Genomic DNA, 18963 nt, shown 5'->3' on the forward strand with positions numbered 1-18963 from the left:
AACAGAGAAAACTTATGATTATGGTAACGGGGGTATGGATAAATTAGAAGTTTGGGATTAACATGCACGAGCTACTATATATAAAATAGATGACCAACAAGGACCTATTGTATATAGTGCAGGGAATTCCACTCAGTATTCTATAATAACCTATAAGCAAAAGAATCTGAAGAAGAATAGATACGTATGAACCACTCACTCTGCTGTATATCTGAAACTAACACAACATTATAAATGAACTATGTGTCAATTAAAAAATAAAAAATCGCAATATTAATGTCATCTCTCTTAAAAAACAAAAATGGGATGGTCACTAAACACAGAGCTCTTGGCAGTTTGAAAAGGGTCACCTAATTTCTATGCACATTTTTCCTGAGATAACATTCTGGTTTGTAAGGAATCTCCTAATTACTGAGGAATTCAGTTATTAAATGCTTTTTTATCCAGGCATTGGGTTGTCAAATTAATTTCCTGTGGCTAATCGGCCAAAGACTGCACTTTGTTGATGCCTTGGCATGTAAGAGTCACCCCCTGCTCCTCCACCTCTCCAGGATTCCGCTTCTCCGTGCCTCCCGCCTGCAGGTCTGTGCTCAACAGCCTCAGACCCCTTCATGACTACTCACTCCTGTCGTTCAGTCGTGTCCAACTCTTTGCGACCCCACGGACTGCAGCAAGCCAGGCTTCCTTGTCCTTCACCATTTCCCAGAGTTTGCTGAAACTCATCTCCATTAAATCGGTGTCGCCATCCAACCATCTCATCCTCTGTCACCCCCTTCTCCTCCTGCCCTCAATCTTTGCCAGTATCAGGGAGTTTTTTAATGAGTTGGCTCTTCTCATCAGGTGGCCAAAGTATTGGAGCTTCATCTTCGGCATCAGTCCTTCCAGTGAATTTTCAGGGTTGATTTCCTGTAGGATTGACTGGTTTGATCTCCTTGTTGTCCAAGAGACTCTCAAGAGTCTTCTCAAGCACCACAGTTCAAAAGTATCAATTCTTCAATACTCAACCTTCTTTAGGTTCAACTCTCACATCTGTACATGACTACTGGAAAAACTACAGCTTTGACTATATAAACTTTTGTCGGCAAAGTGATGTCTCTGCTTTTTAATATGCTATCTAGGTTTGTCATAGCTTTCCTTCCAAGAAGCAACTGTCTTTTAATTACTCACTAGCGCCTCAAATTATTTGACCCTTTCTGGCCGGTCCCCAAGCTTTGATGGATTGTTAAATTTGAGTTTGGGGCCAAACTCAAATTTTTGTCCTGAATGGGGGTTTTAGGTTGTCAGTACTTTTGTGCACCACTAACCACCTGCCCCTCTCCCATTCTCCACCCTGCTGTCCCAGACCATCACTACCCTCCTCCAGTTCCATGGCCCACCACATCCCCTTCTCTGGCAGCAGATGACCTCACCGCCTGACCCCAGAGCTGACTGGCCCTCCCTGGACCTTACTGTCCAGACCCTAGAGCTCCCCAGCACCCAGCTCCCTGTTCTCCTTAACTTAGCACTGCGGCCACTTCCCTGGTCCCTACCTACACACTTGCTGTGCCCACGAGGAGCCACTGCTCCCCTCCAGTTCCAACTGCCTCATCAGGACATTAGAGTTCTTCATCCTTTTCTTTTAAGACCTTTCTCTGGCACCAAAGGAAAAAAAAATTTTTGAGATTTATGATATTATATGAATAGGTAATATGTGTACATGGTTTAAAAACACTCGAGTAGTGTAAAAGAAGATACAAAGGCAACTACTTGTTGTCAGGCGTGTGTGTGTGTGTGTGTTTGTGTGTCTGTTCTTCAGGGATACTATATGCAGAAACAAGCCCCTGCATATGTGCATTTCCCTTGCTTCCTCTCCACCACCTTTATTTTAAAAGCATCAGTACTAGATTCATACTCTGGATATTGCTTTTTAATACATTTCTGTCTTGGAAGTCAGTTTATATCAGTACTGTAGAAATGCCTCATTCTTTTAATGCATCCTGATTATGTCTTTGACCGTAAATATACTGCAGTTTAGTTAGTCAGCACCTTTAAAGGGGTGGTTATTTCGAATCTTTTGTTGTTGCAAATGGTGTTCCTGTGAGTATCCTTGCACCTCAGCCTTTGTACCCATGCAAGTAAAATATTGGAGAAGGAAATGGCAACCCACTGTAGTATTCTTGGTTGGAAAATCTCATGCACAGAGAAGGCTGGCTGGGCTACAGTCCATGGGGCCAAAAAGAGTCGGACACGACTGAGCGACTGACCAACGACAAGCAGGATTTAAGTGGGGATGGGGTGGGCATGCCACTGAAGAGTCAACATGCTCATCATCAGATTTTCTTTACAATATTCACCTTATAAAAAAAAAAATAGCTAAATATTGAAAGGTTGTTGCTGAACCACAAAAAACGCCGGGATACTTGGGCTCCAGAGGAGAACTCAGTCCGGGGCCAGTGACGAGACTTGATTGCTCAGAGCTTTTGTGTAATAATGTTTTAACTGAAAGTATGAAAGAGATAAAGAAAGCTTCGGACATAGACATCAGAAGCGGGCAGAAGGAGTGCCCCCTGCTAGTCTTTAGCAGGATGTTATATAGCTACTAGCAGTCTGCTAACTAGAAAAAGGAAATGCCTCAAAACCCAGAGAATGGCACCAGGCCCCTCACCCACAGCATGCATTTTGAGGTAACGTGGGCACAAGGTGAGTTGTCACGGGCCATAAAATGATTGACATGAATCTTGAAGAAAGGTAGGTTTCCAAGCAAATACAGTCTCATTAACATAGCTTAAGAGAAGATTTGCGTGAGTAAAACATGCTGGTTTGTTTGCATACTGGTTTGCAACCTACTTAAAGACAGAGTCTAGGGTAAATACATAGTTTGTTAACATAGCTTAAGACAAACATATCCATAAGAAAAATATATTGGTTAGCTCGAGGTTTGAGAAAAGTTAAGTTCAGGTGGAACCAGGTGTCGTCATGGCAACACAGAATTTGAAGAGAAACGTCTCTTTAAATTTGTATAGAGAAGGGAAAATATAACACTAATAGTTTGTTTCCTCCTGCCGCTTGAGAGAGAGAGAAAACATGTCTGATGCTTGCAGCCTGTCTTCTCCATTTGGAGACCCTTGGCCTTCCTGCCTGTTACCCTCTCAGTATTAAAGAATATTGGAAGCGGGGAGGGGATCACAAGTCTGCAAGCCTCAACAACAGCAAAAATTCTTTGACAAGTCTTTGAAGTGGAATTGCTGGATTGAAGGGCTTCTACATTTTCATTTCTGCATGGAGACATTTTTAAAAAATTCTTTTCTCTGTATTTTGTGTCATTGCTTTTCCAGCCTTTCCGTTCATGTGTTGATTTCCGGGATGTATCATCAGTGTCTGCTGTGTATCTGAAGCAGTCGTCTCTTTATTTACTCTGAGTTTTGAGAGAATTTCCAAGGCTCTGATTCACCGTGTGCCTTCTGTAATTCACAGTGATCATTGAATTCCTAAGTGTGCTAATCACTTTTAAGCAGTCATGTTCTTATATTGTTCTCCTCAAAAGACTACCGATCTTGTATCTTTTGATATTTTTTAAAATTAGCTAATTCCTTTGCTTTTGGCTGCACTGGGTCTCTGTGGCTTTGTGTGCGCTTTCACTAGCTGCCGTGAACGGGGGCTTCTCGTTGTGCCGGCTGCTCTTGCTGCAGAGGCTCCAGGGCACAAGGGCTCAGCAGCTGGGGCGCGCAGGTTCACAGCTGTGGTCCACAGGCCTAGCTGCTCCGTGTCATGTGGAGCCTTGCACTGGCAGGCAGGTTTTTATCTACTAGGTTACCAGGGAAGTCCCTCTCTTGATCTTTTGATCAAAGGACAATGTATATATGAAAAAGTGCTTGATGGTTTTTCACCAGGTGTATCTTTGTAACCAGAACCCAGATAAAAGAAAAAGTTACCAGCACCTCAGGCCCTCCCCTGTGCCCTCTTCCAGTTCCAGTCCCTCACTGCACAACCACACTCCTGACTTCTAACAGCACAGGTTCACTTTTTAAAAAACTTTACATTGTTGTAATCCTGTAGTGTACACCGCTTCTCCCTTCTTTTGTTTAACGTAGTTTGTGAGAATCATCTATATTGTTGCTTGTAGTCGTCGTACATTTGCATGTCTGTGTGTTATTCCATTGTGTGAATAAGCCACAGTTTGTTAATTCAGCCTACTGTTGACGGACACTGGAGTAGTTCCTTGTTGGGGCTGTCGTGAATGGTGCTGCTTGGACACTTTTGTTCCGCTCTTCTGATGCGCCTCTGTGCACATTTTTTTGTTGGCTGGTATTGTTCAGTCGCTCAGTCATGTCCGACTCTTTGCAACCCCATGGACACACCAGGCTTCTCTGTCCTTCACCATCTCCCAGAGCTTGCTCAAACTCATGTCCATTGAGTCGGTGATGCCATCCAACCGTCTCATCCTCTGTCGTCCCCTTCTCCTCCTGCCTTCAGTCTTTCCCAGCATCAGGGTCTTTTCAAATGAGTCAGCTCTTCGCATCAGGTGGCCAAAGTGTTGGAACTTCAGCTTCAGCATCAGTCCTTCCAGTGAATATTCAGGACTGATTTCCTTTAGGATGGACTGGTTTGATCTTGCAGTCCAAGGGACTCTCAAGAGTCTTCTCCAACACTGCAGTTCAAAAGCACTGATTCTTCGGCACTCAGCCTTCTTTAAGAATCTCTTGGTCACAGGGCATATAAATATTAAACACCTAAGGTGGTTATTTTGTCTTCCCATGAGAACAGTGGTTGTTCCATACCCTTGTGAGTACTTGGTATTTTCCGTCTTGTTCATCTTAGCTGCTCTGGTAGCTATAAAGTAGCCGTTCATTGTGGTTTTTAGCTGTCACTTGTGATGTTGAGCAACTTTTCATATGTTTATTGGCTGTTTGGGCAACTTTTTTGTGATATGCCAATGAAATTCATTTTTACATTAAAAAAATCATTTTTAATGCATTTGACTAACTGGTGGGTCTCATTTCCCACCTTTTGTCCCTTCCTTTCCCTTTATCCTTAAAATTTTTTTTTCTTGGCTCTTCTCTTGCCTATAGTTTTGTTTGTTCTTCTATTAATTTATTTTTAATTGAGGATAATTGCTTTACAGCGTTGTGTTTCTGCCCTACAGCAGCGTGAATCTGCTGTAAATATACAGGATCCGCCCGCCTCTTGAGCCTCCCTCTCAGCAGCAGCCTCGCCCGCCTCCCTGGGCCATCGAAGAGCACAGCTGCCCTTTCTGTGTCTCGCAGCAGCTCCCCGCTGCCGTCTCTGTTACACACGGTGGTGGATACAGGCAGTGCTACGCTCTCCATTTGTCCCACCCTCTCCTTCCCCTGCTGTGTCCGTCATTCCAGTCTTGAAGTCTCTGTCTGTATTCCTGCCCTGCAAATAGGGTCATCAGTGCCATTTTTCTAGATTTCATGCATATGCGTTAATATACAGTATTTGTTTTTCCTCTTTCTCACTTACTTCACTCTGTATAACAAGCTCTAGGTTCATCCACCCATTTCCAACTGACTCAAATTCATACCTTTTTATGGCTAGTATTCCATGGTATATATGTACCACAATTTCTTTATCCATTCATCTGTCAATACACAAGGAAATAATTGCCTATTACTTTTCTCCTAAAAAGTGAACTTTAGAATCAGCAACCTCTACTCTTCTAGAATTTTTAGTGAATTTGCATGTAACTTATTTTGTCTGAGAAATACTGTCATCTGAATTGGAAGATGGTATTGTCGTTCTTTCTAAGAAAGGGAAAATGATAAATACTAAACCCTCACAGTTGTTTGCCTAACAGATTGATTTTTCCCATATTTAATTTTTAATTCTTGTTTTAGTTCCATTTTTTGACAGGTGATTATTAGAAGTAAAAATCTTTTAATATGCATTTAAATCCTACTTCCCCCTTAACATATATCTAATATACTTCCATGGTGGCTCAGACAGTAAAGAATCCACATGCAATGCGGGAGACCCCGGTTCAATCCCTGGGTCAGGAAGATTTCCTGGAGAAGGGAATGGCTACTTACTCCAGTATTCTTGCTTGGAGAATTCCATGGACAGAGGAGCCTGGAGGGCTGTAGTCCATGGGGTAAAAAGAGTGGGACATGACTGAGTGACTTAACACTTTCACTCATAAATGTCTTTACAGGTTCTCGATCAGTATGAACGAGAAGGATTTAATTTCCTGGCGAAGGTGTTTAATTCTTCGCACTCCTTCTTAGAGGACTTGACCGGTCTTACATTGCTGCATCAAGAGACCCAGGCTGCTGAGGTAAGACTTAAGACAAAGATCTTGTTCAGAAGACAGATGGGTCTAAAACCTGTTTGATATTCAGATTTACAGAAAAGGAAGGAAGTGGTTAATTATGAATGTTTTCCTTAGAACCAAATTGCTAAGTCAGTCTGCTGGCCGTGAGTAAACGAGCCGTTTGCAGTTGCTGGATGCTGCTGTGTGCAGGTTTTTGTGTGGTGGGTGCCAAATGCACAAAACTGCTGATGAAGAAACTGCGGGCTATTGATTTCCAAGCATCCAGGTTCTTTCTATCGGGCAGCATGCCTGTGGCCAGTGCAGAGTTGGCTGTGATGTGCATACATCAAAATGCAAGTCAGGGAAGACACTGGACTCTGACCATGTTCAGCAAGAAGACGCCTGGTTTTTATTTCACAAGCGAATCCGCCCTCTTGGGCCACTGAAGCCCACCATGAGGTTGCCTTCTCAGTTACAACCTAAGAGAGTTTTGTTTTGCTTGCCGTTTAGAATATTTTGCAAATCTTAATTTCCTGGGTTGCTACAGTCGTGGTTTGTTTGTTTTTTAAAGACTGGGATTACAGGGTGGATGATCATTTTGCTTTTCCAAATGCTCGCTGTTCTCAGAAAATAGTATGCTGCGTATGTGTGGCACTGCCTGGTCACTTGGCAAAACAGTTCCTCAAGGTGGATGCTTAGTCGCTCAGTCGTGTCCGACTCTGCGAGCCCATAGACTGTAGCCCGCCAGGCTCCTCTGTCCATGGGATTCTCCAGGCAAGAATACTGGAGTGGGTTGCCATTCCCTTCTCCAGGGGATCTTCCTAACGCAGAGATCGAACCGAGGTCTCTTGCATTGCAGGGGAGTTCTTTACCGTCTGAGCTACCAGGGAATCCCTCAAGATGGATGAATGAGATTAAATCAACACATCCCCCCGACTCAGCCCTCTCCCACAGTAACCTAGGTAAAGAAGCTCTTAGGAAAACGTGGCCTGTCATAGCATTTCCTCAAGTAACATAAGAAACGCTTGGGTGCCTATGTCCTTTGGGAGTAGGACGTTTGCAGAGTTACCATCAGCCCCTAGTCCTGCTCATTGATTACCGTCTGGGGTTGTGTATCCTCACTACTGGGGGAGGCCCCAGGGGTCAGTGAATGGTGGGCCAGCCCAACACTGGACTAGCTAGTGGTGAAGACTGCTGTTTATAAGAGTGGACCTATCACCGAGTGTAGGAATACCACACAGAAATACCCAAATGAAATCTCCCGAAGCTCCCAGCAGATGGAAGTAAGCGTTTTCACCTCACCATGAGGCGTGATGGCACTTCTCTAGTGCTTGTCGTGGAACTGAGAGCGATTCTTCTTCGTCTTGCCCTGCTGTCCTCTGGGCGTCCAGCAGATGCAGTCTCCCACTTGTGACCTGTGATCAGGCCCCCACAGATCTCTTAGCCTCATTCTCAGCAGATGACTGGCGTCTCTGCAGGCCTTTAAGAGATTTTCCCCAGCGCTGTGATTGGCTTCCCAGGGAAGGTTCAGAATGTTAGGTTGATCAAGGCTGCACTTCGTCCCCTGAGCAGGGCTGATGGTGAGGGACTAGTGGCGTGTGACTAGTTGGCGGGGGAATTTTTCCACCCACCTAGAAATAATTCACATACTTCTCTTTGGTTGCCTAGAAGAATTGCAACTTGATAGCGACCCCATCGCTGCCGCCTACCATGTTTCACTCTTTAGAAGCAGACCGGATGCTAGGATAAAGGGTGTATTCGTTGATCAAACCTGGCTTGTTTTGCGCTTTAGTTGGTCAAACATCAGTTGCCTTTTCGAAGACCCAGAAGGAGAAGGAGCAGTTTAAGAAAGCAACAGCAGAGAGATGGTAGGGCAGGAAGGGGGAGTGACCTCATCCACAGGCTGAGTTTTCTTTCTGAAGTTTTCCTCCAGTAAAGTACGTTTCTAGTTTTGCAGTCATAGCCGCACATAGGTTTTAGATTAGAGGTGGTAACCTGGCTGGCCTGGGACCAGACACGGCTTACACGTGTGTTTTGTTTGGCCTCCCACGCGTTAAATTCTGAATGAAGCCAACATTTTAAAAATTATGAGTTTTACATAAAAATGTGAGTTTCCCCATTTCCAACTTCTTTGAAAGATCCGATCTGGCAACCCCAGGCCTGCATTCCTTAATAGTGATAGTTAGCTGGAGCCAAAAAGCCAATTTTATAGATTAAATAATGTGCTTGATACAAGGTTTTAAAGGCATAAAAAGACTGTGTGGGAAGGAAACCTTCCTCCCCACCTGTCCCTCACCACCCGGTTCCCTTCGTGGAGACGAACACTGCTGTTGCTTTCTTGCCCGAAAGATATTCTTAAGTGACGGTGCTCTGTTTTGAAGATGCTTTTCAGTTGATGACTCTTACTGGTATTGGAGTTTGCAACCCTTATCTTAGAAAAGGGTTATTCTTTTTCTTCAAAAACTCGAAACAGGACTATGTTTTCCAAAACAGAATGCTTACCAGCAGACCTCCTGGCAACAAGAATCATTGTCTTGCCTGTGTTGTTCTACTTGACTGGGAAAAGGGTGTGTGTGAAGAAAGATGAATATCAAAAGATATCCACTACCTGCGTAAAGGTCGTGTGCTGATTTGCACAGTGGACTCTCAGTACGTTTACAGATATTCAGTAATAAAGACACAGACTTCTGCATCCCATATGGAAGAGTCCCAACTTGTTTTAGCGATGCAAGGAAAGAAAGAAAGAAAGTGAAGTCGCTCAGTCGTGTCCGACTCTTTGCGACCCCATGGACTGTAGCCTACCAGGCTCCTCCATCCATGGGATTTTCCAGGCAAGAGTACTGGAGTGGATTGCCATTTCCTTCTCCAGGGGATCTTCCCGACCCAGGGATTGAACCTGGGTCTCCCACGTTGCAGCAGACGCTTTACCCTCTGAGCCACCAGGGAAGCAATGCGATGAGGAATGCCCAGTTAATTCTCTTCTTGGACTCACTGCTTTCATTCGTCAACATCGCAGTTGCAAAAGATTCAACCAGATAATTATATGTGACAGTATCATTTTATACATTGTTTATAAAATATTTGTACAAATACTAGTTTTGCAAAAAAAGAAAGCCTTTACTGAACATCTTTTGAAAACTCACTAGCAGGGCACTGTGCTCGTAACCGAATACAAAACTTAGCGAGACGAGCTCACAGTGTGCGCAGCAGAGACGCGACTACTGAACTCTAGTGTCAGCAAAAACGCCTTCGACATTTGCATATTAGGTGCTGAGAGAACTGTTACTCCTGCCTGGAGGAGTAACTATGTCAACAAAAAGCTTTCCTTGGAAGGGACCGGATTTTCCGGTTAGTTGGGATAGGATAAGTAGGCTGTCTCTGAAAAGATTTGGGCAGGGAAAGCGTGGGGGAGTGCAACAGGAGAGGGGGTCCAGGGTGTCCTTGGAATAAAGGTCTCAGAGGCCAGGAGTCTAAAATATGTTACTCAGATCTTGAGCATTTAGTTGGAGTTACCCGATATCAGAGACTGTTTGCTTCTGTTTGGCCACACGGGTCTGTGATACTTGGCACAGGCTTTCTCTAGTTGTGGTGAGGGGGGCTATTCTGCGGTGCGCAGGCTTCTCACTGTGGTGGCCTCTCTTGTTGCCGAGCACAGGCCCTAGGGCACGCGGGCTTCAGTAGTTGCGGCTCCCAGGCTCTAGAGCACAGACTCAGTGGCTGTGGCACACGGTCCTAGCTGCCCCATGGCCTGTGGGATCTTCCCGAATCAGGGATTGAACCCGTGTCTCCTGCTTTGGAAGATGGATTCTTTACCACTGAGCCACCAGGGAAGCCCTGAATGCACTTTTCAGTAACAGCTTCATTGACTTACAAGTCACGTACCGTGGAGTTCGCCCTCTCAGCATGTCCAGTTCAGTGCCTTTTAGTACATTCACAGTCCTGCTACTGTCACTGTCGAGCTTAGTACCTTTTCATCCTCACAAAAAGGAACTTTGTGCCCACTGAGCTGTCACTCCTCACTCCCGCCTCCTCCTTCCTTCCAGTCCTGGTGACCACTAACCTCCCTTCTGTCTCTGTGGATTTTCCTATCCTGGATATGTCACGTGTTGTTGCTGTTCAGTCACTCAGTCGTGTCCGACTCTGCAACCACACGGACTGCAGCACGTCATGCTTACCTGTCCATCACCATCTCCCCGAGCTTGCTCAAACTCCTGTCCATTGACTCAGTGATACTATCCAACCATCTCATCCTCTGCTGCCCCCTTCTCCATTTGCTTTCAATTTCTTCTGTCATCAAGGTCTTTTCCAATGTGCTGTATCTTCATGTCACATGACCAAAGTATTGTAGCTTCAGCATCAGTCCTTTCAATGAATATTCAGGTTTGATTTCCTTTAGGATAGACTGGTTTGATATCCTTGCAGTCCAAGGGACTCTCAAGAGTCTTCTCCAACACCACAGTTCAAAAGCAGACAAGGCTTGATCGCTCAGAGCTTTTGTGTAATACAGTTTTATTAAAGTATAAAAGAGATAGAGAACACTTCTGACATATAGACATCAGAAGCAGGCAGAAAGAGTGCCCCCCTGCTAGCCTTTAGCAGGAAGTTACATACCTACTAGCAGGCTGCTAATTTGAGAAAGGAAGTGTCTCAAAACTCAGACAGTGACACCAGGCCCCTCCCCCACAGCATGCATTTTGAGAACATGGCCACAAGGTGAGTCATTCCAGACCATAAAATGATTGACGTATATCTTGTATATCTTGGAGACAGGCAGATTTCCAAGGAATAACATAGTCTCATTAACATAGCTTAAGAGAACATTTGCATGAGTAAAACATACTGGTTTGTTGAATAAAACAGACTGGTTTGTCAAGTTGGTTCTCAGTCTTAGGCAAACCAATCTAAGGTAAATACATGGACAGGGAGGCCTGGCATGCTGCAGTCCATGGGCTTCCAAAGAGTCAGACGTGACTGAGCGACTGAACTGACTGAAGGAAATACATAGTTCATTAACATAGCTTAAGAAAAACATTTCCGTAAGAAAAATGCATTGGTTAGCTCAAGGTTTGAGAAAAGTTAAGTTCAGGTAGAACCAGGTGTCATCATGGCAACACAGAATTTTAAAAGAAACTTCCTTTTAATTTTGTATAGAGAAAGGAGAAAAATCTTGATATTTGTAGTTTGTTTCCTCCTGCCGCTTAAGGGAGAGATTTTTTAAAAATGTCTGGTATTTGCAGCCTATTTCCTCCATTTGGGGGCCCCTAGGCATCCTGCCTGTTACCCTCTCATTACATGACAACTGGAAAAACCAGCTTTGACTATACAGACCTTTGTCAACAAAGTCATGTCTCTGCTTTTTAACACACTGTCTAGGTTGGTCATAGCTTTTCTTCCAAGGAGCAAGTATCTTTCAATTTCATGGCTGCAGTCACCATCCACAGTGATTTTATAGACCAAGAAAATAAAGTCTGTCACTGCTTCCACTTTTCCCCTCTCCTGTTTACCGCAAAGTGATGGGACTGGATGCCATGATCTTAGCTTTTTAGTGTTGAATTTTAAGCCAGCTTTTTCACTCTGCTCTTTGACCTTCATCAAGAGGCTGAATGAGCTTCTGTTGTGGCTCAGCAGTAAAGAGTGTGCCTGCAATGCGGGAGACCCAGGTTCGATCCCTGGGTCTGGAAGATCCCCTGGAGAAGGAAATAGCAACCCACTCCAGTATTCCTGCATAGAAAATCCCATGGATGGAGGAGCCCGGCAGGGTACAGTCCATGGAGTCTCAAAGAGTCGGACACGACTGAGCAACTTCACTTTCAAGAGCCTGAAACCAAAGTTAAGGCCTTTGTGTCTGATGTCTGTTACTTAGCATGATGTTTTCTAGGTTCATCCATTTTGTAGCAGGTTAATTCCTTTCAGTTTAAAGAAAGAAAATGTTTCATTGTTATTAAACTTTTTCATCTCCCTTAACATCTGTGGTCTCTCTCCCCAGATATGGCCCCTTTATGAAGGAGGAATGCAAAACTGATCCCACTAGAGATTATAGATCCCTTTATTTTCATTGAAAGGGGCACAGAGAGAATGGGTTGAGAGAGAGATTCAAGACAGAATCAACCACGTTTAGTGAGATTGACCCATGGAGTTTTCTGCACTCACCTCCCTCCCATCATCGAGTATCCAAAAATGACTGCCTTTGTACTAGCTTAATGATAGTGCTGTGGAGAGGAACAGACAGATCGCCAGGTTGGGTCTGTTGGAAGAGGGCTGAGGAGCAAGGTGCAAAAAGGGGGCTGGCAGTTGGGGGAGGGGGTGCCAGAGTCACGGAGGTCAGTTTATCTTGGGCTGTGATGATTTTGAGGTAGTGGAATAAATAAGTGAAAATGACTAGATGGTATTAGAGACAGGGTGGAGATACAGCTTGGAGAAAAAGAACAGAACCGGTAGCTTGGTTTAGCAGATAAAGTCTTCCTGTTTCATTTAGTACAGTGAAGAGAAGCTATAGACCAAGGATGCAGTAAAAATACTTACATGAAAAATATGTGGTGATGAATTAATTTTATCTCAAGTTGTAGATTGAAAAACTTAAAACACCCACCTCATAAATTTTTCATAAGGAAAGGGTCTTAGGCAGAGATCGCTAGATTCTTTATAGCCAGTTTAGCTCTTGGTAAGTACACTCTGGGAGGCCCCACTTAGCTTTTTACCCTCTTAAAATGTTGCTCTCTGAACAGGGAATTTTGCACAGAGTTCTGACCTTTACTTTCAAGACCCTGTTGTGAATGGTCTCGCATATTTAAAGATGGACCCCAGTCCCCCATGGCTCCTAGCTGACTGTTGATCCCAGTTGGAACCAGAGGAAATGACCCTAAAGTTGATGAAACACAAGACTTCCAAGTCACGGAGCCCTTGACATGCTCACCACGTACTCTTTAAATTGCTTAGCTTGTTGTAAAAAGGCCGAGTCTAATCAAACTTGTGAATGACTTAGCCATCTTTTCATAAAATTTGCTGTGACTTTGCTTCTTAGGGTTATTTTTCATCAAGTATCAGTTCACATGTACTGCTTTAGTTCCAACTGTGAGTTCAACATTGTGCTGTGGGAAATGCCAAATAAGTTTCAAACTCTATCTAACCAGAGAGAGAAAACACTGATTTATAGGAGTTAATAAAACAAGCTATATTGGTATATCCTTGAGATGTTCAAATTCCAAAATTCCATAACCCAACTTGCCTGAAATAGTTCATTCTCATTTTTGAAAGTTGGCAAGTTTCATGATTCCAGCATTAATTTTAGGCTACATTTTTCTTGGCTTCCCTGGTGACTCAGATGGTAAAGAATCTGCCCACAATGCAAGAGATCTGAGTTTGATCCCTGGGTTGGGAAGATCCCCAGGAGGGGAAAATGGCAACCCTCTCCAGTATTCTTGCCTGGAGAATCCCATGAACAGAGGAGCCTGGCAGGCTACAGTCCATCGGGTCGCAGAGAGTCAGACACAACTGAGAAACGAACACACACACACACACAGATGCACACACGCACGTTTTACTTGATGCTGTGTCATACAGTTATTTTTTAAGATTGCAATTATTGCACTCCTTTAAAAGAACTGTGTTTTTGCTAAGCACTACTTTCTTTCTGCAGAATTAGGGATTAATGAATGATCATTTAAAAAGTAAGTTTAGCACACCAGCTATATACCATAGGATGTAAAAAATCATAATTTTTTTTTTTTTTTAAATTTTGATGACTGGCAATGAACAGGCCTGGGCCGATGGGTTGATTCTGAATTAAAACCCAGATTCTGACTCATCCACTACAGAATCCAGAATTCTAGAAAATAAAATGCCCATTTCTCCCATAGCTGGAGAGTCATGTGAAAGACATTGTAGTCATGTGATATGGCTTCATTGGCATGACAGTTTACTATTCAGCAAAGTACATAGCACAGTTAACAAGTGTTTCTGCTGGGCCTTTTGCACTGACACTGAGTTTTTGGCCTCTCCCCCTCACAGCTGGTTTTGATTTGGTTCCCGTGGAATATTTTTGTTTTGTTTTGTTTTGTTTTGTGTTTAACAACAGTCAGATATTTATGTACAGCTTCATCAAGAGCCTCCGATGACAAATATGCCTTTGGAGGCTAGTAGAAGCTGTGGGAAACCCCCGTGTCAGCACTTAAACCTGTTTCCAGTGGAGGGAAATGGCCCTGGGGACTGACCTAACCCGCTCGCGAAGCAGCGTCTCTTCTCCCAAGCCTTCTGCTAGCCCACTTCCAACCTGCACTGGCCCATCCTGACACCGTACCCTGCGTCGATTTTTCCTTATGAAGCAGTCCCTTGAGGCTCAGCTTTGGCCTTCTTTCCTAAGTAAGAGGGGAAAAGCAGAGACAGCAGGCAGAAAGCCATCTAATTCTTAGACTGGAAACTGGAGCCTGGCTTTTGAAATAAGGCTTGGCAGTATCCCTTCAGAACTCACTTCATAAAATGAGCCCCTTTTATTTGCTGTCAGAGCTATCTACATGGACCTGAGATGTTTAAATAAGCTGGTGTTAGGGATGAGCCAGTTGGAAGATGGACCGTGAACCTCGGGCACACTTCCACACCCTTTAGTAGAGGTGTCTTGGATGGCACAACCCACTTGGAGGTCTGTGGGGGAGAGAGGGGAAGAGCCATAAATGCTAAAAGCAGAGTTCAAACAGCTGATAATAAGAACTAGAACATGGACACTGCATCCTCTTTAAATTTTAGTCCCTGTTCTGCTAGTGTTCTCGTGAGGACTCGAGTCAACAGTTGGTGCATTGGTTACATCACTTAAGGAGATTGGAAGAAATGTGAAATCCTTTTTAGCTCCAGTAATTCAGTAATTTTGATTCAGTGTTCTGGTGTGACTGAGAAGTACAAAGATGGCCAGTTTTTATATCAGAATGTCTTCAAGCGTGTCTGTGTGATTCCTTCTCATGCAGTGTATCAGTGTCCTCTGGCATCTCGCATATTGGGCTGCCATTGCTAGAAACAGTTCTGAGACTTAGATCTCCCTTTAATCTTAAATGACTTCTCATACTCTGTATTGGTTGGTGTGTGTGTCACCATGTATATAAATCCTAAAAGGCGCAATCCAACTGAATAATGTACCTCCTTTTCCAGACTTAGGTATCCAGGACTTTTGGCTTCATCATAAACTCTGACCTCCCCTCATTACAATTGAGTATGTTTATAAAACACGCCCAACTCACTACGTGTTCATATAACTTCCAAAGACAGATTCCCCAGATCCCCTTGTTTTAAGTAACGGCAGCATCCCTAGAATGTTAAATGTGTAATGTCTGAGGAATCTGTTTAAAACTTGGCCATATTGCACAGTAACACTCCCGGAGTATATGAAGGCCTGAACCTGGCCTGGTCAGAAGGCCTGAACTCATGGCCCAGCTCCGAGCAATGGCCACACCTGCTCTGTTCACTGTGTGGCCGGGCAGGGCCATGTGCAGTGGCCCCCTGTGAGACCTTGGGTCATTTGCTTCACTGAGCTTCCTTTTCCTTATTTGTTGAATGGGATCAGTAATCTCTACTCTGCACAATTAACTGTGAGCATTGAATAAGAAAGCACCTAACAAAGGATAATACAGATTAATTGGGAATTGGGCTCCATGAAAATCTGCAACTTTGTACTTCAAAGGACACTATGAAGAAAGGAAAAGAATTAGAGAATAAAGGTTTTTTTTTTTTTTTTTGAAATTCATTTTTCTGATTAGAAACCAATATCCAGAATATTTATATAGGGAATTCTTATAACTCAATAATAAAAAATCACTAATCCAATTTAAAAATGGCCAATGGATTTAAGGCAGGCTTCCTTGGTAGCTCAGATGGTAAAGCATCTGCCTACAATATGGGAGACCCAGGTTCGATCCTGGGTTGGGAAGATCCCCTGGAGAAGGAAATGGCAACCCACTCCAGTATTCATGCCTGGAAAAATCCCATGGACCGAGGAGCCTGGAGGGCTACAGTCCATGGGGTCGCAAAGACTCGGACATGACTGAGTGACTTCAGTGGATTTAAACTGACCTTTTTTTGAAGATATACAGATGTCCAATAAGTCCATTAAAAAAAAAGATGCTTGGCATCATTAACCGTCAGAAAAATGCAGATCAAAGCCACTGTGAGATACCACTGCAGGCCCACTGAGATGACCGTAAGAGATGAGAGTAAGAAGTGTTGGCGAGGTATGGAGAAATTGGAACCCTCACACACTGTTGCTCGGAGTGTAAAATGGTGCAGTCACTTTGGAAAGCAGTCTGGCAGTTCCTCAGAAAGTTAAATAGAGTTACCATATGGCTCTGTTCTTCCCCTTTTAGGTGTATAAACAAGAGAAATGAAAACTACTGTTCACATAGAAACTCGTACACACACGTTTATAACAGCACTCTTGACCATAATCGCCAGAAGGCAGGAACCACCCACAGGCCCCGCACCTGGTGAGCGGACCGGTCAAATGCGGATGTGAGCTTGGAATCACAGTGGAGTCTTATTTGGTGATAAAAAAGAAAGGCGCATGTTATAAGGTGGATGAAGGATGAACCTTGCAATCGTCATGCTGCGTGAAGGAGGCCAGTCACAAATGGCCACCTGTTACAGTGTTTCATTTGTACGAAATGTCCAGGATTGAACAGTCCATGGAGTCAGAGCAGATTAGGTTTGCTGGGAAGTGGGGTGTGTGTGGAGACTTGGAGGGGAACGAAGAGTGACTGCCTCTGGGTAAGGGCTTCTTTCTGATTAGTGTTCCCTTCTTGGATCGTGATAATGATTGCACCTTGTGAATGTGCTAAAACCTTTGAATAATTCACATTAACGGGTGAATTGTGTGGCATGTAAATTTTTTCTCCATTAAATATTTTTGAAGAGAAAGCAAGCACCTGGCCCCGAGGCACATGCTTGGCGCTCCCCGGCTTCTGTCTCCTCCTCTCTCTGTCTGGGTCCTGGTGGTTGTGGGGATTTTCTGTTTGTGACAACGAGCCCATTGTAAGAGTGAACTTGGTGTAGATGTGACAACGATTTCTTCCATTCTTACTGTGCCTTCGTTTTCAAGCCATGGTCTCTGCACACCTCATTCAACCCTTTCTCCTGCCACCGGGAGCCAGTAAATACTTTGTTGAGTTCCCGTTGTTCAGTTGCTGAGTTGTGTCTGACTCTTGCAAACCCACGAACTGCAGCACGCTAGGCTTCCCTGTCCTTCACTGTCTCCCTGGGTTTGCTTTAACTGCCGTTCAGCCATCTCGTCCTCTGTCGCTTCCTCCTCCTGCCCTCAGTCTTTCCCAGCATCAGGGTCTTTGCCAGTGAGTCGGCTCTTTGCATCAGGTGGCCAAAGTATTGGAGCTTCAGCTTCAGCATCAGTCCTTCAATGAATATTCAGAGTTGATTTCCTTTAGGGTGGACTGGTTGGATCGCCTTGCAGTCCAAGGGACTCTCAAGAGTCTTCTCTAACACCACAGAGTCCACTGGTCAACTGCCTCCCTTGTGGGCTCCTTAGGAGGAGAAAGTCAGGGTCAGCCCCTGATGGAGGGGTGAAGGGAAGACAGGAGTGCCCTGTGGTCTGTTGTTTAAGTTGAAGTGGGCATTGGAAAGATCCAAATCCCAACCTGCCTCTGAATCTTTAAAATTTCACTCTTTGTTACAGGATTTTATTTTTTCCCCAAGATATTTGTGTGTGTGTGTGTGAGAAGTCTCAAACATACATAAAAGCTTACAGAAAAGTAAAATGAATATCCAGTACCTTCCTCTTGGATTTGTCTATTCATGTTTCGCCACACCTGCTCATCTATCTCTTGCTCTTTCTTTCCACGCACATCACATGCGTATTCCGTTTTCTCTTTTCCTGAACTGTTTGAAAGCAAGTTCCGTATACAGTGACACTCCCTCCCCTATATTTTTTTTTTGAATCTGGTAAACATACAGACACTCTTCTATGTAAATGGAATGCTGTTGTCATCACAGAATAAAGAACAATAATTCCATAACACCACCTAAAATCCAACACGAACTCAAAATTCCCCAATAGTTCACAGGGTTTTAAAGGCACCTTTTAAGTCATTATTTGCTTTCTCCTTAAGTTTGTATCTTTATACATAAGCAGTTTTTGAAATAACAATTAAGCATCAGTCCCTTGGTTTAGAAACTTGAGCATATCTGTTAAGCTCTCTTTGCAGCCTCATCTCTACGTGAGGAGACACACTTCTCCCGTTAGGCAGTATCCCCGCTGTCCTGCCGCCCCACACAGGCCTCTTCCAGTTGAGATTATCTCCTGGGCATGCTGGTCTGACGGAGGCAGTCCTGATGGCCAGCCCACCCCTGCATAGGGTCCCCAGTGCCTGCGGCTTTGAGGAGGTAGGAATGGGACTCCCGGAAGCCAAACGGGAATACAGCGTTTAAACCACTGAGACGACCTTGACCAGCTAAGCTATCAAGTTGTTCCCCCACCACCATCGCCACCCCCCGAATTCTGTCGTCTCCTATGGAATGGCATACTGAACAGCTTGTCCCGTCCTAAAGCTCTCCTCCTTGGCAGTTTGTGTGTGACTTTGAATTATAAAAGCATTAAGATACAGGAGTGCATTTTGTCGGGGAGGAGGGATTTTTCAGCCTGTGAGAGAGAAAGTGGGGATGAGGAAGTGGAGAGCCGCTGGCCCAGACTTCCTGACCGCAGCGGAGGGTCCTGGGAGCCTGGGAGG

At 44.2% G+C, this 18963-nt stretch overlaps 1 protein-coding gene across 22 annotated transcripts in view; it reads left to right on the forward strand.

Moving 5' to 3' along the window:
* Nucleotides 1-18963, forward strand: part of ATG7 (autophagy related 7) — a 274102-nt gene that overhangs the window by 143491 nt on the left and 111648 nt on the right. For 17 of the 22 annotated variants that reach the window (XR_009492304.1, NM_001142967.1, XM_024983110.2 and 14 more), the window contains 1 exon segment: nt 6152-6274. The exons of 2 other annotated variants lie outside the window; for them this stretch is intronic. Coding sequence is in view for 18 of the 20 variants with exons in the window: in NM_001142967.1 (NP_001136439.1) it covers nt 6152-6274 (123 nt within the window). In the remaining 2 variants the exon portion in view is untranslated. 22 annotated transcript variants of the gene reach the window in all.

The sequence above is a fragment of the Bos taurus genome, chromosome 22 (genome assembly GCF_002263795.3).
Source record: "Bos taurus isolate L1 Dominette 01449 registration number 42190680 breed Hereford chromosome 22, ARS-UCD2.0, whole genome shotgun sequence".
NCBI lineage: Eukaryota > Metazoa > Chordata > Mammalia > Artiodactyla > Bovidae > Bos > Bos taurus.